The following is a 27,677-nucleotide window of genomic DNA, read 5'->3' as shown; positions in this document are numbered from 1 at the left end:
ACATCCTGATCCACCTTAAATATGCAAAACTCTTAACCACATATTCAAGTACCACTCACCTTTTCAAGACATATTATACTCAACATACAGGAAAATTCAAAACAAAATATACAAATAAAAATACAAATAAAAATAAAAGTTTCCGCGGGTTTCAAGTTTCTCTCTCTCTCTCTCTCTCTCTTATTTGCATTCAACGTCCACTCTGCACTTCCCTAAAGGAGCGTTCGCTCACATCCGCTCTGACATCATCACACATTACTTTTGCTTCCATAGTTCGATTCCCCGCTCTGCCAACATGGAATCAGAGGAATTTCACGATATAATGTGGTTCGGATACCACATTAAGCCGTAGGTCCCGTTGCTAGGAAACCAGTTGGTTCGTAGCCACGTAAAAATATCTAACCCTTCGGGCCAGCCCTAGGAGAGCTGTCAATCAGCTTTGGTCTGGTTAAGCTAAGATATAATTAACTTTTGCTTCCATAAATACTCCTCTCCTCTTCCAGCTCATTTGCAAAAACCCTGGTAACTTTCTTAACTTAACCTGTTCTTTACCTTTCTTGTACTCGTGCCTTAAAATTATCTGTTCCTTTGGTTCCATTAATTAATTAATTATTAAAATAGTTAAACAAGACCACTGAGCTGTGCCTATCCGAGGATATCTTATGTCTTCCTCTCCTACTTATCCCGAGCACTTTTGACTGATGACAAACTCATGTCAACAAATTATCGTCATTCATTCTTTCCACAAGTTCAAAAAATTCTAAAGGCATCTTATCCATTCTTCACCTACACTACAATTTTTAGCACTTTTATTTATCTCCACATAGCTCACCCTTTCAACAACCTACTTATGTATACCACATATATTACCATGAAAAACTGAGCCTTACCAGTTTAAAAAAGTTTTCCTTAAAATTTGTGTTCAACATCCATACCCATTTTATCATTCCTGAACTACAGTAATTTCACAGTACATTTACTTACTTTCTGCATTTACTTCTCTACAGAAGAACTTATCATCGCCGTTGTTATTTCACTATCCCCCTGGAGTTACTATACAATCTACTCTCAACTTGCAAATGACCTCAAATAACCTGTTTTTCATTCAATAAAACTTTAATTTCCTCATACCATCACTTAACCCCTATAACCAATTATTCTCGCTGCCGTCTTTGTGCCTCCATCCTGAAGTCTAGCGCCTCAGTGGCGTGGTTGGTTTGGTGTTTGCTTCTCACCTCGGTGGTCGCGGTTCGATTCCCGGCCATTCCATTGAGGAGTGAGAGATGTGTATTTCTGGTGATAGAAGTTCACTCTCTACGTGGTTCAGAAGTCACGTAAAGCCGTTGGTCCCGTTGCTGAATAACCACTGGTTCCATGCAACGTAAAAACACCATACAAACAAACAAACATCCTGAAGTCTGACAACACCCTCACGTTCTACTCCTCCCCTTCCCGTGTCTTCTACCATAACCTATTATCACTTATTTTCTCCTGCGGTCAACTCTCTTCTGCTTAACAAACATTCTTAATTACATTTAGAATTATTTTTTTAATTCAAATTAAACTACGTTCTTTATAAACTTTTGCTTCCATCAAATAATATGATGTACCTCCAACAACTACACTGGTGCATACCTAAACATCTTATATATGTGTATTAAACACAGGTTAGCTAACAAATTACTACTTTTTATATATTATATATACATTACATATATGTAGATATAGATATACACACGCACATACACGAGTGTGTTTATGAGGAATATGATGAGTCAGGGCTTTTGAAGTGCAGGCATGAAGGATAAAAATAGAGCGGGAGAAACAGGATGACCATGGATTAACCCCTAAGGTAGCGACAGACAGACCCACCTCTTAAAAGGAGAGTTTACAACACCAAGTTACAGTCCAACAGACCAAAAAATGAAACGCACTCACAACTCATTCCAGAGTTCTCTTTCAAAAATGATGAGTGGCACCTAGACTGAGGCAAAACGAAAAATGAATGAAAATGATAGTGAGAAAGTCAGTGACAGCATCATATGAAAAATACTAACAATGCTCCCCTCCTTGAGGGAGAGAAGGAGGCTCTGGCTTCTGAGTAAAAATAGAGGACGAACAACAGACGATTGGCCTCGGGGACTAACATGCAAATTGCTTAAGCGTACAAAGACACTTGTTATTGTGTACGAGAGAGAGAGAGAGAGAGAGAGAGAGAGAGAGAGAGAGAGAGAGAGAGAGAGAGAGAGAGAGAAAGTAACGCAGGCAAAACGTCATTTATTAAATTTACGGATAAAATATTGATAACTCATGTTACAAATAAGTACAACGAAGATCGGAATAAACCAAGGAAGAAGCAACAATATCGAAAGATAAAAAGCAAAAACAAAACGAAAAGAAAAGGTTTAATTATGCAAAGGACATCAAATAAACCCTGAATTTTCCCGTCCTTATTAAAGAGGGAAATTGGATAGACCTTCCTCGTGTGTGTGTGTGTGTGTGTGTGTGTGTGTGTGTGAGAGAGAGAGAGAGAGAGAGAGAGAGAGAGAGAGAGAGAGAGAGAGAGGAGACCTTACATAGTGTTCGGGTTGCCCAAGGTCCCTCAGTGTGAGGCACCTCAAATGTCTACCAGAGAGTTGCTAGTGCATCTTCCGGTATATTTTGCATCTTCCAATCTTGGATGGTCTGGGATGCAGCTTAGATATTTGTCGAGCTTATTCTTAAACACATCTACGCTTACTCCTGATATATTCCTCAGATACAAGCTGGCAACGCATTGAATATATGCTGCATTGCCGATGCTGGTGCGTAGTGAATTAATGTCCTGTGTGCTTTCCTTATTTTTCCTGGTATAGTTTTGGGCACTATTAATCTACCTCTGCTTGCTCTTTCTGATATTCTTAGCTCCATGATGTTTTCAGCAATTCCTTCTATCTGTTTCCATGCATGAATTATCTTGTAGCGTTCTCTTCTCCTTTCTAGACTATATAATTCTAAAAATTGTAGTTTTTCCCAGTAGTCAAGATCCTTAACTTCTTCTATTCTAGCTGTAAAGGACCTTTGTACACTCTATTTGTGCAATATCCTTTTTGATAGTGTGGGTACCATATCATACTGCAATATTCAAGTGGACTACGAACATACATTTTATAAAGCATAATCATGTGTTCAGCTTTTCTTGTTTTGAAGTGCCGTAACAACATTCACATTTTTGCTTTACATTTTGCCAATAGAATTCCTATTTGATCATTGCATAACATGTTCCTATGCAACATCACACCAAGGTCTTTAACTTCTTCCTTATTTGTGATTGTCTCGTTATTAGGTCCCCTATATGCATATATATTTCCTTCTCTGTCTCCATAATTTATTGATTCAAATTTATCAGAGTTAAATACCATCCTATTTACCTCTGCCCATTCATATACTATGTTAAGGTCTCTTTGTAGTGCGTTCCTATCTTCATCACAAGTAATTTCTCTACTTATTCTTGTGTCATCGGCGAAACTACTCACTACAGAGTCCTTAACATTATTGTCTATGTCTCCAATCATAATAACAAACAGCAATGCAGCTAACACCGTACCTTGTGGCACACCGGATATTATTAGCTTAATCCGATTTCTCATTGTTTGCAATAACTATCTGTTTTCTGTTGTGTAAAAATTCTTTTAACCATCTTCCTACTTTATCCACGATATTATGTTTTCTAATTTTCTTCACTAATATATTATGATCTACCTTGTCAAAAGCTTTTGCAAAGTCTAGATAAACCACATCTGTTTCTTCTCCGTTTTTCATATTTTTAAATATGTTCTCACGGTGGACTAACAGTTAGGTTTGTGTACTTTTTCCAGATAAAAAACCATGTTGTCTTATATTAAACAAATTATTTTTTATTAAATGTTTCATATTTTTCTTTATTACCCTTTCATACACTCATAATATGTGATGTTAGATCCACTTTTGAAAGTAGGGGTAATATATGCCAATTTGTGCTCATCATACATCTTGCCTGTATCTACACTTTGTCTTAATAATATTGCAAGGGTCTTTGCGATAGAATGAACTACTTTTTTTAACAAAATAGCAGGGACACCATCAGGCCCAGCTGCTGCTCCATTTTTAATTTCATTAATAGCCTGCACTATATCGGCTTCATTAATATCAATGTCTGATAAATATTCACTGTTTTCATCACTTATTTCTGTATCATTATCATTTTCTAGGGGTTCATTCTCTCTCATATCTTTCTGCCAATATGTTGCATATTTCCCTTTTTTCATTCGTTAATCTCCCTACAATTCTTAGAGGGCCTATTTCTATTCTTCTTTTATTCATCTTTTTTGCATACGAGTACAATAGCTTGGGGTTTTGGTCGATATTTACTAGGGTTTTTTCTTCCAAGACCCATTTTTCATTTTCTTTTGATTGTATAATATTTTGTTCTGCATTTTCTATCCTACTTTTTAGTTCCATCACTTTCCAAGGATTTTTTTCTTTTGCAAGACCTTTTTTCCACTTTCTGATTTTCTGGAACAAGATCCTTCAGTCTCTTGGTATGTATGACTGATATTTACTTTTCTTCTTTGGTATATGTTTAGCAACTATTTTCTATAATATTTTATATGTTAATCCACTATTTTCTCTACTATTTTATATAATATCTCCGTATTTACCGGTATATCATTACTTATGAAAATGTTATCCCAATCTTTGGTTAATTATTCATTTATTTCTGACCATTTTATATTTTAACTGTAGGAATTGTATTTTCCATATCCATCCCACTTTTTCATCTCTTGCTTATCTCTGTTTTCACTTGCTTTGGAATGGACTGTTAATTCTATGACATTATGGTCTGAAATACTCGCATTATAAACTATTATTTCTTTAACATAATTCACCTTGTTTCCAAATACTAGGTCTAAAGTATTTTCCTTTCTTGTTGGCAGGTGATTTATTTCGAATTGCCTCTTATTTTCTCCACTACTATTACTCCCTTTTTTATATGTATAAATACAACCACAATCTCCTATTTGTTCTTTCCACTCTACAAAAGGAAGTTAAAGTCTCCGGATAGGAGAATAGTCCAGTCCTTGTGATTTCTACATATATCATCCAATTTTTCTATTACTGTGTCAAACTCTTTAGTATTAGGGGGTCTATATACTACTATGTTCATTAATTTTTCAGATTCAAATTCTACCGCTATTAGTTCACATTCTGAGTTACTATATATCTCATATATTTTCCTTGTTTTATGTCTTTCCCATATATCGTGAATTTGGGTTATTTCTTCTAAGAACTCTTATTTTTCTTTTTGAGTTACTCGTAACTAAACCCTGCACATTCATCATTCATCACTATGATGGTTTGCATGTTATCTCCTTCATTTAATATGGGTAATAATAAGGATTTTCCTATGTCTATTTCCTGTTCTGCTATGTTCTTTTCTTCATTTCCCGAAATTCGGACATTAAAAATTCCAACTATTCCAATATATTTGATCTTCCTTCATCATAATTATTCATTTTGTGAATGAATCTGCAATTTTCTCCGTATCTGCACCATCCCTTAGCAATCGTTCGTGAAATGCCATAACATTGGGCCTAACTGCTAACTGATAAGAGAAAAAAAACACACAAACATCTGGACCAACGACTCTCCACTTGAAAACGAAGGGGAAACAAAGATGATGATATACCATTCAACTCAATCCAAATTCATTCTAATGAGACATTATCAACTATTCGCAATGACACTTTACGTAAACAATTTTAACCAGCATCCTTCACAAGGAGGTGCAGAGCACGTTTTCTTGAAAGGAAATATAACTTGCTGTCTCTACTTACCACCTTGTGATCCTTTGCCTATAGAAAAGTACCCATCTTCAGACAAAGAGCCCACATCAACGAATGTCTGTAACGCATTCCAGGAATAAATAATCAGTAGCCAAAGGAACTCATCCGTGTTCTACACTTGCTAATCTGAGTGCTTTAAGCTGCACACAAGAAACAAACACGCCTCTTTATTCAGACCGTTACATTATCAACCAATTATACCCATCGATAATTGTGAGTACTCTGTCACTGACTTCAGCTAAGAAGTAATGGATGACAGGTATAGTACCAATAACTTCTCAATAGTCATCGATATTTTTATAAATCTGCCTGTCAGAAGGTTACCAAAGTCAAATCAAGAAAGAGCTCAGTGGTCTGTATATAGCCAGACGATGATGCTTGAGAGTGAGCTTTTACAGATAATGCTACAGAAGTAGTTAACAAAAACCTTTTCAAACCTAGTCTCCGATCATTCTCTAAGCAAAACAAAATGTGGCTCAGGAATAATGAGAGCAAAAATACAGACAGGGGTGTGATCATTATCTTAGATAACCTAAAGCCAGAGCATGGTTTAGACTTAAACATAAAGGATGTTGGTCTATACACTACTATCTATACATGGGGAAAAAAATTAATGTACTTTCGGCATGAAGAAAGTAGGAACCGCAACAGGTAAATTCATCCCTTTTTTTGCCACTTACTTTGGTTAGAAAGAAAGTAGGAAACATAACTGGTAAATTCATCCCATAGACTATCATTACTGACGTTTAAGAAGAAATAAATGACATAAAGAACGGCCGATAACCTTGCCACCCTCTCTGACAAAGTTCCACTGAAATCCTATTAACTTCAAATTGTTGTTAAGGGGAAGAGGAGAAAACACTAAGACTTTGCCACATTTTTAAAAAGAAGCATTGAATTTACTGTTCTAAATATAAGTAAAATTTACTATTCTAAATATAAGTAGCCTATCTAAATCATTATTAGCAAATGCTAAAAAATGTGCTCCAGGATTTGGTGACATTCCATGTCAAATGACTTCGCGTACCCAAGACAATAAACGTTATAATACCTTAACCAATATTACTCTAATCAGTAAAATACATCTCTCCATGTCAGAAACTACTGTGAATAACAACACCCTTAACTTAATCTGGAAGAGACAACTTGCCAGAAGTGACAAACGACCGTCTTATTTTTCCCAATATGTAAACACCAGTGAACAAGTAATGCCACACCAGTGAACAAGTAATGCCAGACTTATTCCCAGAACCCTTAATCTGAACGGCTCGAAGAACATTAACGATGGGACCCACCAGTGGGTCACACTGTTCTCTCATTTGCTGCAATGTGACCCACCGGTGGGTCCCAGTAGAACAAAATTATTTTTTTTAATTTATAAACAAAAACTTAAACTTTTAATTGCAATTATTATTTTAGTAGATCAGTATTGCTATCAAAGGGTTGAATTATACAAAAAAAAATAAAAAACAAAGTTTTATTGAAATAATTGCAAAGAAAATTTGTCTGACATTCAGTATATAAGAAAATTAGTTTTCCATTCCATTTGCTAATGAAAAATCATCTCACTAGTTATGTTTGAGATTGAAACATGATAAACATAGATATGGAGATCCATCACATGAGTCACAATATGTGGAAACCTTTCTTGACTTGATTTTGGCCACTTTGGATCCTTCATTTGCTGCTAACATTTCGTAGCAGCCTCTGCATCGTTTCCTTGTTTTTCTTTTCTGTCCTTCTGCTTCTTTGAGACAATGTGGAGATTTTCCTGAAATATTCATACTTGATTTTCCTGGTTTGTTTTTTTCCTTCATGATACCACTAGTATAGTATAAGACAATAGATTCCTTGAATGCACGTAATGACATTTTCTTGACAGCAAAGTACTTATTGTAAAGTACCCAAGCATTCACTGTAGAATTGATTGATAATGCACCAAAATCATATCAAGTAATTTTCTTATTTTCCAATCTCTTCCCACATTAGGTTCTTCATTGTTGCAAAAATGTAACATTTGCAAGAGCAAGAGGAAGCGGTCTCTACTCATTGTTTTTGGAACAATTTCATTCTTATAAAGGATGCTTTTTGACCAATATAATTGGATCTCAGGGAATGGAACCAATCCTATGTAAATGATAAGTCCAATAAACTTTTCAATTTCTTCGTTATTGTAGAACCCACCCCTGCCGTAATTTCGATCTTCTTGTTACAGTAACCAAAGAAATTTTCTGCTCAGCATATCGATTGGTTTCTTGAACAATTAGATTTATATCATCATCAGTAATTATTTGTTTGTAAACATCAATAGGCCAAATTTGGTTATATGAAGACGATGGATGCACAGTTACACAAAGTTCTTCTTTCCCAGTAAATCCATGTTGTCGAGCTTTCTTCGTCACTTTTATCCACTCGGCATTTGGTGGACTTGTGTCTTCATTCCAAATTTCTTCCTCATTTTCTTCCTCATTTTCTTGCTCTTCTTCAGTGATTTGATTTTCAGAATCATCATGGGAGACTCTTCACTTAATGAAACTGCTTCCTGTTTTTCTGAATGAATATATTCATCATCAGAAAGTGTCTTCTTCAGAAGACCAGTTCTTCCTTAGAATTGGAGCTTGTCATTTCTATCAGATTTTTTTTACTTCTATAAAAGTTGGAAGCCAACATTGTAACACCTGCAAAGATGATATGCTGTGTAAAGTTTTGATACTAAGGTAAAACAATATATAAAATTACTGATTGATTTATAGAAATTTAGAAAAGATTCAACACTATGGGTCATATTAGGTCATTCACTGCCTAAGAAAAAAAAATACAGAAAAGGAAACCCTTACCAAACCCTCAAATATATAAATTACATATATATAAAAAAAAGACAGAAAGGGAAACCCTAACCAAACCCTCAAATACGTAAATTATATATAAATATTTATTACCTACACTGCAGTAATAAAATTTTCATTCAGATGCGATGGGACCCACTGGTGGGTCACGGCTTTTCTTACCTCAACAAAGTCTATCTTGTGAGAGACAAGCATGAACAACCTCTCCCCTTGTTGTCTCCTTTGGTGCTGACGATAGAGCAGTTTTACTACTGTCGCAGTACCAGCATTCCAGCCATTATGGCTGTCGCAGGAAACGTGTTAAAGTAACATTCCAGTTTTGTGATTGAGGGAATAAAATTCGTAATCACAATAGGTGTCAGAGAGGTTGCTGAGAGTGACTTGTTTCTGAGCATAACTGAAGACTTAGGTTTTAGAACAAACTGCTGCTAAAGCTATGGCGTGGTGGTTGTTGGCATTGGAGACAGCACAGATATTACCTACCGTGAAAGATATTTTCGAGGCAAGTCATCTTTACTGTGCCCTCTGGAAGTTCGTACTAGAGAACAGCGGCCAAATCTGTAAATACGTATGCTAGCTTAGTCCAGTTCTCTGTTTCCCAAACCATGCATCACGATGGCCTCTAGTTTAAGTGTTGTCATATGCAGCTCAACAGATGCATATGACAAGAGTTCGCAGATTACTGGGGGAACTAAAGAAGAAAGTAAGGTGATGCACATACATATTGCTGACATTCTGGAACCCAGAAAGGGACCACTGGAAGGTAACACAAGTGATGAAAAACATACCTTGAATTTACAACGTGAACTATAAGGCACCAGTGTCTCTAATCCGTCAAAAGTCAAGTAAATGTTATTGAAACATTATTGGGATCACGATGTCAAGGTCACACGGGAGAAGTACGGATAGAAAACTGTTAGTGATTTTCTTAATCATTTTGCATAAAACGAAAGACGATCCTTCCTGGAATAAAAACAAGGGAAACATCCTTAAACAATTCTCTAATTTTTATAAGACCAAAATAAAAACTTCTCCAGAGCATAACCACGTTAGTAACCTGATATGAAAAAGGTGATGCCGATTGCAAAAAAATTTCCTAGTCAAATTTTATAACAAGGAAACACAAAATATACTAGTACGAGCCTAGAAAAGGATTGATAACTGGACTGTGAGGTAACACGTGCACAACCGACATGTAGAGGAAATCTTTAAGATAATATCAACAACAAAATCTGACACGAAATTTTTCCTGGAAAACCATATTACATCGACTGTTGCATTGGTGTACAACCGAGGGCCTGACAGCGAGACTTATCAAGATATTATGCGCGCTTTCAAACACCCCCCCCCCCCCCCCCCACAACACATTGAAAAAACAAATGGAATAGCAATTCGTCAAACTTCTTGAAAAGTAATATCCTGGTAAATAATCAATCTAGAATCGGAAAAAATAACACCTCTGAAACATTACAATTATTTGACTTGTAGATTTCAATTACAAATGTATAACAGACCGAAATAAATTAGGACAAAACTGTCTACATTAAAAGGACGACGAAGAAACTAACGATCTTGCCATCAAAATAATTATGAATTGCATAAATAGAGATACACAACATAATATGACGGTAAATTAATAATGAAGCGCAAAACCGACACTACTGTCATAAAGTACATGCAAAAGAACACAATAAGAATGGTTGTATATAATAATATAATCAATATTAACAATGACAAAACTGATCTCCTATTCTGCCTTAACAGTAATCTACTAAAGTAATCGCCTAAGGGTACAGGGCTTCTTTAATCAGTCAAAATACCAAGTAGTAGGGGAAGGTGGGACAAAACGGCACAAGTGGGTAATATGGACCCCACCGGTTTCTTGGTGCTACCACCTCATGGGATGTGTATGTACTAAATCTTTGGTTCCTCAGTCAGCTGTAACATATAAGTGCTAGTTGAAAGCCGTGTTTTGTTTATGTGCAAAATTCCCCTGAAATTTTCACCACCTCCTGATCTACTGGCAAGGGTCGGATAAAATCGCATTAGCAGGAACACAGCGACTTATAATTTAATGCAACATTGCACAAGTCTTTAATATTATCCTGTGAATAAGGCTAACTAGAGAAAACTACACTTCTAGCCCCTGTAGTCTGGTGTGGTTGTTGTCAACATATTTATTGCCATGGGGCAAAATGCACACTTGTGCCTGGGGTAAAATGGCACAGTGGTCCATTTTACCCTCAGGTGGTCTGCTTTACCCTCAGATACAATACAGGCAAAGATTTTACATTTATATTAATTATTACATTCAGAATAGCCTCTGCTGTTTATTATATCTATAATGTTCTTTAAAATTGTCTGTTTTCTTACAGAGACTTCCAATATTAATTCTTTCTTCATAGACTTAGGCTTTCCCTTTGCTGGTTCTAATTAGAGCCAGCACATTCATCTTATTACATTTATTTATTTATTTATTTACTCAGCTAAATTTCTAGCCACAAATACCAACAAAATGTATTTCATTTGTAAGTAAATACAGTACTTGCTACTCAAACTTTATTGATGATATATCCAGGAGCTCCTATTATTTGATGAAGTAGCTAGCCCTACTCCTCATAAAGACCCGGACCCACCCACTGCTAGCACTTCTGGTTATATTTCTCCATTTAAAATAAGTCCCTCTCCTAAAGCAGATAGAGTTATTGCAAAGCGTAAACTAAGAAAGACTGTGTCGGAGCATATTACATCAAGCCCATACAAGATGCTTCAGGAAAAATTAAGTGAGAAGGATAAAAAGATAACAAAAATACCAGTAGCAGTTAAACATAAGAGTGGCAAAGCACATCAGAAAATAAAAAAGGTTTCAGGTTGTGTCTTGATGCATCAACTGTCACTCAACATGAATCAAGTGAGTCCGAGGATGATGACGAGACATTCTGTTTATAATACAGCGAAAAATACAATAAGAGAGGTGATTGTAAATACTGGGCTCATGACGGATGTGCAGGTGTAGATGAAGATGATTATGAATTCAGCTGCAAATTTTGTGCATAGGTCTATATTTAGTTAGGTATTAATTTTTGCTGATAATAAGCTACCATTTCTTTGGACATATAAAAGGACAATATGTTTTATATTTCTTTTATACGAACAATAATCACTTGCCATGCAAGGCAACGTCACTTATCACTGGTAAGTAGAATGATAAGAGATTATTTTTAGTGATATTTAGCTAAAGACCATTTACTTTTTAGAGTTATGAGAACTTAACAATTTCAAGTTGTGTGCTGAATATTCATTTCATTTTTATATTGAGTTCCTTTACTGGTACATTTCTATGTGAAAACAGATTGAGATGTGTTAATAAGTGTTTATTCATGAGGGGCCATTTTGCCCTAACCAGTGTACATAATGGCCCACCAGGGTTTATTTTCTCTTGTCAATTTTCTTCGGTAAAGTATGAACAATATATCTTCCAAAGAGAGTTTATTTTGTTTATTGATGAACAAAGATGAGAACAAAAATAACTGTCTTTAGATATATTTCAAAAGGGTTTTCAGAAACTGGACTCAAACCGTAAGTGTGTCATTTTGCCCCACCTTCCCCTATATCTTCGCGAGACAGAGCTATGCCTCACGGAGTTTCACTGGATACCTGAAGAGCAAGAATAGAACATAATATCGAGACTTAAGCTGCTATCACATGATATCGACATTTATAAATACTTACTCGTGCCACAGAAGGAAAAGGATAATGATTCTGAAGTCTAGAGTACATCACACGAGCCCTGATGCGAATATATTTTAAAAGGCCTCGGCCCAAGACACGTATATTAGACGATTAGTTGCCCAGAAACTAAAAAGATGCAAATGCCTTATACATTTCTATGCTGTTCAGTTCTTTATTTCCAGTCATTAACCAGTCTAACCGGCATAAGAGAACTGAACTGCTTAAACATTGTAAAAATTATGCACAGCATGACACTGTACATGTTAGAATGGTTGACTGATTGATTGATTTACAGATTTTAGGCAAATATACCAAGCTTATATTGTAAAAATTATGCACAGCATGACACTGTACATGTTAGAATGGTTGACTGATTGATTGATTTACAGATTTTAGGCAAATATACCAAGCACTGGGCAACTTAAGACACTCAGCACTTAGAATCGAATATTGTAAATTTGGGTAAAATTCAGGCAAAATTATAGAGATAAAAATAACAATACATACAGATTAATAATAAAAAAAGTAAAATTTGGTAAATAAAAACAAATAATTTTCTACCAATATACTTTTCTTGAAAACACCATTAATTTATTGACATCGCAATCATGATCATAGAGTGAAGGTGCTCTTTTTTTCTTCGGTAAAAAATGGGCAATCAATTAGAAAATAATTTGCTGTTAAAACTTCTCGACAGGAGCTGCAGATTGGTGCCCTTACATCCTATATGCAGCTTAATCAAAATAATGCAAGTCCTCCGATGTGGAAAAGTCTGACGGCTCCATGAACAGGAACACATTCAATGAGAGATTGAAACCGAAACCTCCGAGATTTTGTTCTCCTTGTTATCTCGCTTCCTTTGGGATTTACAACAACCTTCTCATCCATAGTTATTCACACTTCCTCTTCAGACCCTCCCTCGCTAACCCCTTCCCCCAAAAGTGTTAAAACCCTTCCCCTTTCTCGGCAAGTTTGGCCAAATGACTCGTCTGTCACGATGTCAAAACTTTAACGTCGTAAATCCTCCGCCGGACGACGCCATCTGGTTAATTGGATATGAAGCAGAGGTGGGGGACGGATTACCAGAGATCATTTTTTCCTAATCAGAGGGACAACCAAAAATAAATTGGAGGGGGTGTGTGGGCATATGTGTGTGGCCACAAGCGCTAAATACGCAAATGTTGTTTTCACAAATGGATATTTGCATCTTTATAACTTCCATAAGAATCTTTACTGAAGGTCACCAAATATAATTATGTAGGAATATGAAATTTACTCCACCCCACCCCATCCCCAAATATCTCTCTCTCTCTCTCTTCTCCTTCCCCCCCCCCCCCCCCCCCCCCCCTCTTCTCTCTCTCTCTCTCTCTCTCTCTCTCTCTCTCTCTCTCTCTCTCTCTCTCTCTCTCTCTCTCTCTCTGCAGGTCTGTTGAACCTAGGAAGGTAACAGATGGTGCAAATGCTTGGAAGGAAATCAGAATTTCTTTGGAAGCCAGGGTTAAAATGTATGAAGAGAATGTGAAATACCTTACCCCTACGTAAGTGAAATGCAGACGAAACAAAAGAGGTGGAGGCTGTAGAGGTGAATGGATTAATTAGAACTGAAAATTTGGTTGTGCGGAAAGAATGGAGGATGATAGGTTGGTGAAAATAGTGGGCTACTCAGAAGTGTGTGGAGATAGGAGAAGAGAAAGATCAACAGTCAGAGAGAACTGAATTGATGGTGTAAAAACATTCAGTCCGTCATTCAAAGAGTACATTCATTTCAGCATAATCTCTCTATGCGTTTAAATACCTGCTGAACAGCTTATTCAACTTCTTTCTCACCTTCTCCTTCAACCAAAGAAAATCATACAAAGCTCTGGCTACGCTTCTTCTTTCCAGTGCATCCACTATATAGTATATACCCCCTAGAGACACCTAATATATATTATAATAATAGATATATATATATTAGATATATATATATATACATCTATATAGATATATACATATATATTATATACAGTATATATCATATATATAATATATATACATATATAATATATCTAAGATTAATATAATACATCTAATATATCTATATATATAGATATTATATATATATAATATTATATAAATTCTTCTGTTAAAACAGGATACGTCTCAAGTAAAAAAAGGCCCATTAAAACACTCTGGATAAATGCAAAGGACTGTATTTAGGCCGGCTCACTTCCACCCTTATCAAGTAGTGAATGACAAAAGGTGTGTCATTAACATAACATATAGTGGGAGATATGCCTTTAGGTGATGCCTGGGGTCACAGCGAAGCCGTTGTTGGTTCTGTTAATTATCTTAATCCATTTCATCGTTGCTTTAAGGAAGATATTGTCTATTTGGTCAGAGACCCAGGCTCCATTGGAGAGGTTGATCCTATTATCTTGTTGTTTTGTCAGTGAAGATGCTATCATCTGACATTCGTATTGACAGCTGCTATTCTATAAAATTCGGGATGAGTTCCAACCCACGGTATGGTTTGTGTTATTTATATGATGGAAAATTGCCGAACTATGTTGTCCATACCCAAGTGATTGTTATGTTGAGTTAATCTTTCTAAGAGAGATTTTCCAGTAAAACCATAGTATGACTTATCACAATCCATACAAAGTCATTTATGGTTTCACGGGAAAATCTCTCTTGGAAAGATTAACTCAACATAAACGATCAGTTTGATATGGACAACATGGTTCAGTGATTTTCTATCATAAAAATAACACAAACAATACCATGGATTGGAACTCATTCCAAATTTTATACAAAAGCTGGTATTGATACAAATGTCAGATGATAGAATCTTCACTGATAAAACAACAAAATAATATGATCAACCTTTCAAATGGAGCAGGGACTCTGACCAGATAGACAATATCTTCCTTAAGGCAACGATGAAGCAGATTAAGACAATTATTAACAGAACCAACAACGGCTTAGCAGTGACTCCAGGCATCACCTAAAGGCATATCTCCCACTATCTATTTCACTAATGAAACTAATTTTGTCATTCATTGCTTAATAAGGATATGAGTCAGTCCACCATAATATCCTTAGCTTTAAGTCAGTGTTTTAATGGGTCTTTTATACTTTACATTACATACATATATATATATATATATATATATATATATAATATATATATATATATATAATATACACATATATGATTATATGTATATAATATGTATATAATATATATACATATATATATATATATATATATATATATATATATATATACACACACACACACACACACATACTCTTTAAGCACCAATTACCAATTAAAATTACAGCTATTACTTCGTAGTAGTTCAAAAACCTTCCTTTCTTACCTTCCATTTTAAGTATTCCCATTATAACGCCTATACTTCACCTGGTGTAAAAGCCCAAAACGGTCCATTACTATCCAGTATGAAAAACGATCTCTAAATGCGAGGCACACATTATCGTCATGATACAAGACTCTCTTATACCTCTAATATTTACGTTAATTCTCTCTCTCTCTCTCTCTCTCTCTCTCTCTCTCTCTCTCTCTCTCTCTCTCCTATTTCTTCTGCTCTCTATTCATAATTTAAACCTTGGGGCTTTCCTTTTTTCTATGTATAGAAAATAAATGGATATAAAATTTAAACAATCTAAAAAGCTTTTAGTATTGCTGAAGCAATTGAAATTATCTCAGACATCTTAGATTTAAAGATAATGGCTCCAGGGGAAAATCAACCCCATTTTGACATTATTTCAATGGTATTTTTTTAAAGTTTGGATTTAAAAAATTACTATATTGAACTGACAGAAATCTCCTAATCTGCGTAGCTAAAACTGGTCACAGTATTAAACCGAATCTATTCACCTGGAGCACTGTGTATTGGGGAGAGAGAGAGAGAGAGAGAGAGAGAGAGAGAGAGAGAGAGAGAGAGAGAGAGAGAATTTCGTTCAACCACCATGGTCTTTCTTTTGTAATCCCATATGAAACGTAAGTTTTCAAATTGCTAAATTTATTCACAGTCAAGAAAGGAAAATAATAGCAACACGAATAAAATTATTAACACAATAACGCCGTACAAAAAAAAAACAGGGCATAGAAGCTACTGTATCTTAATGATACCGGAAGATACCACAGTTCCTATTTGGGAAACATAGCCAATCAAAAAGTGTATCTCCTCAAATGTGAACTTTATATGTTTGCATTTAGGAAGATACACAATCTAATACGTTTGTTTCCCAATCAGTGGCTACGGTATCATGAAGTACCATTAAAATATAGCAGTTTCTATACTCCGTACACTCAGTGGAGTCGTTATTAATCGTATTATTCGTGTTACCAAAAAGAAATTATAGTTCACTTATACTCATATATTAGTAAATAAATTTTTATCACATCACCGTTACTTACCTATTCATTCATACACAAACGTTAATCTACGAATGTCTTTTAATAAGCAATTGGCTCTCCCTCGGAAATAACGCCAAAGGGAAATTATTACTGAAAAGTGATGGTCACCTGATGGACTCGAAGTACCGTTGATAACTATCAATGACTCAGTGAGAGTACGCGTCACTGAAGTCATTGATAGTTATCAACGGTACTTCGAGTCCGTCAGGTGACTATCACTTTTCATTTTTAATTCCCCTTTGATACTATTTCCGAGGGAGAGGCAATTGTACATTAAATGACCTTTGTGGCTATGGAAAAAACGTCATCAGTTCTTACCTGTAAACTGCAATGTGTCAAAAAGTTTTACATAAACCTAGGTAAATGCCACGGATGCTGTTTTATATTACGTTTTAATATTGCATACTTCCATGTAGTATCATATTCTTTTCTACAATGTGAATAAAAAGACAGCTTCAGTAATTTGTTTTCGTTCAAATCCTCTACGTACGTGGCCGGAAATAAATTTCTAATCCATAAATGATTATAAAACTGTAAAAGGTATGACCCTACCGAAGGTCCTGAGTGGCAGATCACATAAACACTAATATTATCACCTACAGGAGCAGGTTTATTGCTGTTCAAAAGAGCATTCCAACTCATCCATATTAAAATTTCTTATATATGTTTCCTACTGTTCCAAAATTTATTGCTATTAATTCTATATTATTTCTCACTAAGTGTTCATCCAAATGTTTATCACTACTCACATATGCCAAGTTTTTCCAATTATATTACTAATTTCGATCAGGTATACGTTTTTCCATCGTTTAATATGGCGTGTTTATCTGATTTTTTTCCATTTTATTTGTATGGGCAAATTATAAGAGAGATGATATATTTTTCCTCCACGAGATGATTCTTCCTTGAATGACTTCATTTTTTTAATTTTGCAGATATTTTGCTGTATAGAGGCTTAAGATATCAATTCTGGTAATAATAAAGTAATTCGTGTAAAGTTCCTTCTAATATCGGTCATGTTTTATCTATTTTACGTAACTTTCTATTCAGATTATCTCTTCTCCCTACCGAGTTTTATTTTTATTAATTTAGTTTTTCCGGTCACTCACAATCTTTCTATCTTATTTCTGTAGTAGTATCTTATTGTGCTTCTATTTCCATTAATAGTTCAAATAAGTTCGATAAAATATCCACATCATTCAAGATTTCTTTTCTAAAGCATTAATTTCTTCTTGAGATTTACTTTTCTGTGCTCCGTTACGTGTGTGTGTGTGTTTTTATTTCATTATTCTTTCTTGTTACTGAAGAATATGTATGTTTCTTAGCAGGATCTTGAATTCCCCTCACTTTTAATTCTAATGCATCCTCTTTTATAGACATCCCAGTCCTTTCTAATATTTTCAACCGTATTGTATATATAGTATATACATTCTTTGAAACTTGGCCACAGTTTATACACTTTGGTTCACTGCAGCACTTTGTCCTTCAGATCCACAATACGCGCACACAGATTCATTTCGACAATGATGTTTTTCGCACGCTCATATTTACTGCAATTTTGACAATAGCGGCATTGGGACATATGGTCTTACTTCTCTGGTGTGATCTAAAATTTTTGTTTTCTACGGTAGACCTTGATCTTCAAAATTTTATTTTTGTGATTAGTTTATTAATCTGTTTACTTGGTACTTCACAGTCCACAATTCTGTACCTTTGGGTATCTCTTTTTACGCGAGTCTAATAATACATTCTTTTCAAGTGGCTCGTTATAATGATCAGGAAGTACAATGGTAACCTAAATAGTGTTTATAGATATATATATATATATATATATATATATATATATATATATATATATATATATATATATATAGTGTGTTATCTGTGTTTTTTATTGATAAATAATCTTCATACTGACTTTTTGTTGTGGCTTCTATGAGCCGTCTTTTCTTTTATCTGTCTACGCGACATTTCAGTCGCACAATGTCTGTTCAGTAAATAATTTTCCATCTTGAGTGCCGATATTCTTTGGTCAGTTTCTAATGTTAGAAACCTTGACCAATTTCCATTCCCGAAGAGGGGGTCGAGGCTAGGCCAAGGATGGGTCAAGACGATATTTACTCTCTCTCTCTCTCTCTCTCTCTCGTCTCTCTCTCCTTAATCTCGCCATTCTCCTCACTCTCTCTCTCTCTCTCTTTTTTTTTTTTTTTTTTTTTTTTTTGGGGGGGGTTATTTGCTCTGTACTGGAGCATAGGATTCCAGTGTAATTATACTAGGATTTTTCTTTTTAAACAAAGGTTGTCAGGGGAGGTTCCAACGGTGGTCTACTGTGCCGAGTCCGTCCATCAAAGAGTCCTAGGGTACTCGAATGCTTACAGCTACTACTCACAAAGATTAAAAGTATAAAAGTTAAATATGAAAACCTTAGAAAGATATCATCGGTCTTTCATGGGATTTATTCTTCCACTAATGGTAAAAGTGAGAACAGACTTCCAAATGTCCGCGCCCCCTCCCTACTCCACAGGGGGTGGAATAGGATTAGAGTGGCCCAACTGTAAGCCAAACCATCTTGCTAGGACTAGAATACGTGGCCCAAACATTATCAGGTAGTTGATTGTCCTACCAAAGTTCCAACTATTTAGCTTCGGATATAAACCCATTCTGAGCTATGATATCATTTCATATTTGTCAGGTCCAACAAATCTTAGCAAAAGTGGAAAATTCCAAAAACATTAATCCAAAGAAATATACAATGATATATGGGACTCTTGGAAACCCGGGAACAAACTCCTGGGGTTCAAGAGCCCCTTCACCACGTCAAGGTGGTCCCAAGTCAAAGGGGGTCGTTTCTTCCAAAGGTCGCATAAATGATATCCTTCCTTTTACCTCTTGCAGCAGAAAGAGCAACAAAGCAAGAACGCAAGAGCGTCCCCGGAGAGAGATAATCGTCAGGAAAAGGAAGTCTACCTGCCTTGTCACAACTCCGTTGTCTTCAGTCTCAAGAATCAAGTTGGTGGACTAGCCAAGGCACTTAACGTCTTCCAGGTAAGGGTGAGAGAGAGAGAGAGAGAGAGAGAGAGAGAGAGAGAGAGAGAGAGAGAGAGAATACGCGTTTGCACCATAGGTAACTTTAAGGAGACTTTTGTGTAACTATAATTTTAAGGCTTGTAAAACCACGGGAAAACAATGATCCAATTCAATTTAGTCTACTGACTGCTGAATTAAATTCACAAACATTGTTCGGTTTTACTAATCCTAAATATGAAATCCATCTCTATCAATCTTTCAATACAATCCCGTAACAACTTAATCAAGCACTAATCCTTTATTTATTTCAGAAATATATTATATATATATATATATATATATATATATATATATATATATATATATATTATATATATATATATATATATATATATATATATATATATATTCTATATATATATATATATATATATATATATATATATATATATATGTAAACACGCTTTAAGAGGTAAGTTTCTTTTCGAAATCGAGTCACAATTACACGTCACCTCTCAAGAGGCAAAATTTCAATCAACTTTCGTATAATTCTTGGCCTTACAAAAGTTCTTAAGTACTCTCCTACTCATGTTGATGTTCATCTTTGGAATGACATGTCTATTGGCGCGTCAAGATTCAGTATCTAAACCCTTATTCATGTTCCTTTTATTACTGTTCCAACAGTTTTTGAGAAAGTTGTGACACTGTTCTTTGTCCCTCCGTCTTTGTTGATAATGAGCAAGTTACTTATATTTCAGACTTTTACTTGAAGTTACTTACATTTCAGACTTTTACATGAAGAGTAAAATTTGAGTCACTAACAACAAAAGCGTACAAATATCACACACACACACACACACAATAAGAAATTATATACTTGGGTCGCATTACAAAGAATTGTAGAAAAACTAAAATACAGTCTACCACAGTTCCTGCAACATCTTACTCTAACGCCTACACATAAAAAAAAAAAAAGTCAACACTGCATAACTTATTCCCTTCTTCACTCCATTATTGCCGCAGGATCAAGGCATCAACGTGGTCCACATCGAGAGCCGAAAGTCCAGAAGGCGACAATCCGAATTCGAGATCATGGTGGACATCGAATGCGACAACAGCAAGATGGACAAGCTCACCCATCTCCTGCAGAGACAGATGTCATGCCTCAGCCTCCACGACTACGACAAGGGAGAGGAATTCCCTTCTCCCACACCCACTATCAGTCAGGAGAGTTTCGGTAAGAGAGAGAGAGAGAGAGAAGGAGAGAGAGAGGGAGATAGAGAGAGAGGTGAGAGAGAGTTTGTTAGGAGTTTTTGTATTTGTTTGTATTCTGTGTTTTCTTTCGAGGAGAGAGAGGAGAGGAGAGAGAGAGAGAGAGAGAGAGAGAGAGAGAGAGGAAAATCGCCAGGTCGACTAAGGGAAAGGTTAGTACGGTTTATAATCTGAAGCAACAAACCGATGTAGCATCACAGCCTCTCTAAAATTTATTAACATCGACACACGCAATTGCGGTATATGAATAAAAATAGGTTCTCAGCTAGACATCATAACATTTCACATGATTATGGAAGCCAACAATCAATAAAGCATGAAAAAAGTACCAATTCTAAAGGTTGAGGCTCTAAAAGAGATGAGGGGAAATTCCTCATGAAAACTATTTTTGAAAGGAGGTCAAACAGTACAACTCCCGGTGATGCAATAAATCATAATTATGTTTGTGAAGAAAAGGGAAACCGCCACTTCCCAACATTGGCCTTAGGATGACGATCCCGAGATCAATTTCTCTTGTTCGTAACAGGTTCATTTGTCTTCTGCCAAAGCTACCTACGCAGAGTCTTTCAGGTGAACTGTCTACGGTCGTGTTACTTTTTCTAGTTTTGTCATCCTCAGCCAAATCCCACCAATTTGTTTTGTTTCAGAGGTTAACGAGTCTTTTTGAAGAGTTGGATTGCAGAAGGTCCAGATAAGTTTTCAGTTTCTCTCTCTCTCTCTCTCTCTCCGCTGTAGTACTTTTTCCTGAACTCTGTGTACCTTATCATATTTCCCTATTAACGATATTTCTGCGAGAGCGAGCATTGATCACAACAGTTACTGATCAATCTCCCGTTTTGACGTCCTTCTAGCTCTAGCTAGTAATGACTATAATGCATTTGTCTACACTGATCTGACTTAGGTGAAAAAAAACTTTGGTACCAAAGGGAACGTCTAAATTACAGTTTTTTTATGAGAATCTCAGCACACTCGTTCTTGCTGACGTTTTAATTGGCTTTGATCTACCATGCTGAGAGCTCCACAACGTAGTTTTCAAGGGACCTTTTCACTTTTTAGTCATTCATGGGCAACACGATTGCTGGTCTGCAAAAGATGATATGACTTCTTCAACTGGCTGCTGGATTTAGTAAATATTCAAAAGGCGTAATCATTACGGACACGGCTGGACACTGCAAAACTAAGACCTTATTCATCAGTAATTAATGAATATATAAATATATTCAACACTCATTAGCGGTCGGTATGCGACTTAAACCTTTGTTCTTTCCTAACAGAATATATCGTTGATTGTCAGAACACTTGTTGTTTATAACTTTCACGTTTAATGAGTTGACAGTTATGATGATGAGATGCCTGGAATTTCTCATTTTCTGTTGCTGAGAAAATTGATATTTCTATCTCATTTTACCGTCGGGAACCTCCCGAGACGCAAATGTCCATCTCAACTCTGGGGCATCACGCACTCTATGGTCTAGGACTATTCCTGACTTTATTATACATCGCAATTGAATATCTTAATTAACTCGCACCAAAGGAAAAGAAAAGAGAATCAACTTCAAGGACTGGGCTGATTCTTAAATCTAAAGGAAACTGCACTAGTGGAACAGGCATAAAATAAATAACAGAAAATGTATGGCCATATTCCAAGAATTCTGGTTCCTAAACTACGATCCAATAGCGTTTCATTCTTTCTGCAACCACATAAATAAAAAAAATTTCATGTACATTTCTCACCACAATACCTCATTTATCTAACAATAATGACCTTATGATACAATCGATAACTAAGCATCATTTCACCCATTAGCTCTGGTACCCTGAAAGGAAGAGAAAGGCATTTGACATAAATGAATCCTCTAAATGGGGAAATTACTTCACAAGCCTGGATATATGAAGGTTTTACAGCAACAGAAAAGGATGAATAATAAAAAAATATATATATTATATCTGGACGTCATTTCAAGGGGAGCAGCGTAAAATAAACTGAAAATATTACGTGAGAGAGAGAGAGAGAGAGAGAGAGAGAGAGAGAGAGAGAGAGAGAGGAGAGAGGAGAGAGAGAGAGAGAGAGACATAATCCCCTTTCTAATGTATTGCAGATTTTGGCGACATGTGTCCCTGGTTTCCTCGTAAGATCAGCGACCTCGACAATTTCCAAAAGGTTTTGATGTACGGGTCAGACCTGGATGCAGATCACCCAGTGAGTATCATTTTTTCTCTCTCTCTTCCATGTAATCAGATGTCATCAAGAGAACACATACCATCGACTAGGATACGTTTTACTTTTGTTTCTCTGTAATCATTGTGTATGCGTAGACAATACTTACTTAATACACTGAAAAATAAACATTAAAAGTACACGTCAAAATGCCACACTACTTGTCATCACTTTTACATAAGGCATCCGTGAAACGACACAACACTGGGCCCATGCAATCTCTGTCTCTGAAATGATCCAACAAAATCACATCAAACGACCAAAGACTTAATTATGAGTTCAATCATCAACCATGGGAAGGTGGGGGAAGAGGGGGAGGAGGAAGACGGCGTCCTACCGGATAGGTGGGTGGTTGGGGAAAAGGGGAGGAAGTTAATAGAAGCCACAAGACTGACCATCAGAGGAAGCTTATTGGAGAGGGAGAGCAGGGGGAGGAAGGGGTTCGCAAAGAACCTTTGATGTAGAAGCCAACTATTTTCATTATATGGAGACAAGTATCCAAGTACTACACAGTACTCACTCCGTCCTCTCTGCCCTGGGAGAGGATAAGAAATGTATGGGATAAGTTCAGTTCCTTCTGTTCTACGGATTATTGATTTTTGTCTTAAATTTTAATTCGTGTTACTATGAGAAAAAGTCTGTTTTATATATTAATTATATAATAAGCATAGGTTTAGCACAACTCTACTTGATACTAAATGTTTACACTGTTCTATAGTGTATTAAACTAATTCTAAGATGAGAAAGTATTAATTGAAATTGATTTGGCTCTTAAAATATTCTCGGATTCTCTAAATGTCTGTGTGAGAATTCTCTTATTTGAAGGCACAATGATTCAGCTTCATTGGCTTCTCTTGAAGAAACTGTATTTTTTAATTATGTCTGATTGAAAGTTGTTAATCATTATTTGGAATTTAGTCTTGTGTTCTGTGGTAGACGTCAAAGTAAATGGCTTTTCCAATACGGAGAGGAGTTATTAAAGAATATATGTTATTGGTAAAATAAGAATAATGACAACATCCACCTCCTTTTTAAGCTTGAAGGTCATGTCATGCCTTCCCTTCCATTTCTACTATAATGACAAAATAGAACCACACACTTTACAGTCGTCTTTACTATAATCTGAATACATTTCTCAAGTTATGCGAGTATGATGTTCGTCAAATAACTTTCATTATAACATAATCTTTTACACCAAAAATTTTTCATTATTCTGATGAGTAAATATAAAAAAGTAAATAATAAATAATATCTTCTTGGGTTATAACCTTACGACAGTATTTATAAAGTGTTACTGGAAATAATTTGTATCAAGTAACAATCATATAATAAAATATGTAACAATAGTAAAAATACAATATCTTTGGGAAATATTGTAAAAGGACAGGCTTGCATTTCCACCAAAAGGGGATGTTTATATTATTACTAATCCTTAATGCGAGGATCTATATGAATCAGGTTTCAGGAAAAAATATAAGAAAATGGATCAAGGATCACGAAATACCTTCTACTTTAGCATCAGAAAAGAATTTTCTTCGACAGAGCATTCAGCCAGACATTCCAGTACAAAATCATGAACTCTGACAAAACAACCTAATATGAACTCAACCATCAGTGTAGCAAAACCTTAGGAAAGAGTTTCTCACTGCAAACCTGAAAAGCAGGTCCTAATGAACCCCAATAATTATCTTTATATACCAGACCGAACTTGAAAAGATGCTAAACACAGAGACAAGCATCCAAACGATGCAAAATTAAAAACTAATAATTCATCAATATCTTGCAAACACTTTTCAGTACTGTGAAAAACACTAAATATGTCAATCAACAAGCATACTTAAAACAGCACATCTTAAGTAAACTGTAAGACAAAAATAAACAATTAAATATTTAAAGTTACAGTTGCTTTCATACTTCGGATTATATCTATTACTGCGGACGGCGGAAGAACTGAATAGTCATTAAATTCCATCCAGATCCAGAACTGGATACTACATATTCGAAATTTTATTTGTTCTTAGGAAATAGAACTCCGTCGCAATTGGGCCATAACTTTGTTAACATCTCCAGTTAAAAAATTTCCTACGTTTCAATATAACAATTATTTCACAACTTCATGTGTGTGCGAAAACGTTAACTATACTGATTCTACGTTTGGTAAGAGTTGTTTATACTTATTTTTCTTTGCCTGTTAAGTAGAATATACTCCCAGTCTTTTCTCTTTCAATTTCTATGCACAAATCCGAGGTAATCAACAAATGAATATCATGGAAATAATTCAACATTACCATTTACTCTTTAATAAATAAAAAAAATTGCATTTGTAAAAATAAATAATCAGGGTTTATTTAATTTCAGGGCTTCAAAGACCCCGTCTACAGGGCACGCCGTAAGGTCTTCTATGATATCGCCATGAAGTACAAATTGTGAGTAAAGTGAAGGCGGTAACATTAAAGTGTACCAACTAAATTGAGGAAAATATCATAGTTTATTTCAGTAGGGAAAACTGAACGCTAATTAATCGTAAATTTAAAGATTATGAATCTCCCCCTCACTATGGAAATGAAGCAGTCGAATCCGCGGCAAGGGTGAAGCTACACTGTAACCGGTCATAACCAACTGTAGAAGATTTCCATCCAATGTGGACACAGGATTATGGGTAGGAACTTTTCCTGAAACACTCGCAGAGAGTCGGAAGACATGAAGAACAACTCTAATATTGAAACAAATTTATATAACATATATATGTTAGTATGTGTATGTATAATTTACATACGCACACAGACATACCTAAATATCTAGTTATACACACAAACACAATACACACACACACACACACACACACACACACACACATATATCGATATATATCTATATATATATATATAATATATATATATATAGATATATATAATATAAACTTGATCTCTAAATATATCAAACATGATGCTGTGTATAAATAAAGGTAATGCCACGGAGGTATTTCTCGTCTTTTCATTTTTCCTCCGTGGCAGAGAGAGAGAGAGAGAGAGAGAGAGAGAGAGAGAGGAGAGAGAGGAGAGAGAGAGAGAGAGAGAGCGAGAGAGGAGAGAGAGATAGAGAGAGAGAGAGAGAGTGTGTGTGTGTGTGTGTGCAAACAAACATGTTTACACAATGTCGGTAAATTTTAACAAGATATTAAGATTAGACATTATCAGTCTTGTATAACCTTGCTATATAACACAAAGAAATTATAAAAAAATTTTCTAATGAAACTGCATCATAAAGTTAAATCAAATTCACTCTCTCATTCCAGTCTAAACTCAGAACATCAAAGTTAGTCCTTCCGCTCAATTCTAACTTCCTTCATTACTACGGCTACGGGACTATGCACAAACTTGAACTAAAATATGAGAGAGAGAGAGAGAGAGAGAGAGAGAGAGAGATTCCTACCTATCTATACGACTATGGTGTATGTATGTATGTGTAAAACACCGCCAAGCCGACGTAGGTTCTGTCAATTGTCAATCCACTTCATCGTTCCCTTAAGGAAGATATTATTATGGTCAAATTCCTAGGTTCCATTGGAAAGGCTGATCCTATTATCTTAGTTGTATCAGTGAGGATCCTACCATCTGAAATTTGTATTGACAGCTGCTTTGGTGTAAAATTAGGGATGAGTTCCAATCCACTGTATGGTTCGTGTTATTCATATGACGGAAAATTGCCGAACTATGGTGTCCATATCTAACTTAGCGCTAATGTGGAGTTAATCTTCCTGAAAGAGATTTTCCTGTGAATCCATAGTATGACTTATCACCATCCATACAGGGGATTTAATATACTCCTAAGTCTTTAAAAACTGCTTTAGGAGGAACAATTAAGGATTTCCCCATGTATTCCAATAAGTGAAGACGAAAGGGTTAGGGTGCCCTAAAGTTCGTGTGATCTCTCATAAATTATCCATGGGAGAGATTATGATTTTTTTTGTGAATTTTTCCTTTTCTTTGTTTTCTGTGTTTTTAAAAAATACTCTTTGCTTTATGCATGGCTTTTTCTATTATGTGCTTGTGGTATTTTAAAGATAAATTGATTTTTTATTGTTTCAAATTCTTTGTTAAGAAAATAAATCTGTGGATTAAATTCTCAGTGCTCTCAGAAATAGGTTACTTGCTATGCTGTAAAAGCGTATGTATGCAAGTGAGAAGGTTTTTTTCCTGAAGACTGTGAATTGGTAGTTGTTATTAGTTCTGATGATTAAGACAACTAAAAGGGGGATTTGGTAATTGTTTTCCCATTATACTTTAAATCTT

At 35.5% G+C, this 27,677-nt stretch overlaps 1 protein-coding gene across 3 annotated transcripts in view; it reads left to right on the top strand.

The window, feature by feature from the left end:
• LOC135196018 (tryptophan 5-hydroxylase 1-like) overlaps window positions 1-27,677 on the top strand; it is a 75,683-nt gene that overhangs the window by 33,118 nt on the left and 14,888 nt on the right. For 2 of the 3 annotated variants that reach the window (XM_064222499.1, XM_064222500.1), the window contains exons 3-6: window positions 19,764-19,913; window positions 20,919-21,132; window positions 23,267-23,367; window positions 25,744-25,811. In XM_064222499.1, the coding sequence (XP_064078569.1) occupies window positions 19,764-19,913; window positions 20,919-21,132; window positions 23,267-23,367; window positions 25,744-25,811 (533 nt within the window). The remainder of the gene's footprint in view (window positions 1-19,763; window positions 19,914-20,918; window positions 21,133-23,266; window positions 23,368-25,743; window positions 25,812-27,677) is intronic. The other variant, XM_064222502.1, reaches the window with a different exon arrangement.

Source organism: Macrobrachium nipponense, chromosome 17, assembly GCF_015104395.2.
Source record: "Macrobrachium nipponense isolate FS-2020 chromosome 17, ASM1510439v2, whole genome shotgun sequence".
NCBI lineage: Eukaryota > Metazoa > Arthropoda > Malacostraca > Decapoda > Palaemonidae > Macrobrachium > Macrobrachium nipponense.
This window is presented reverse-complemented; position numbering and strand designations above follow the sequence as displayed.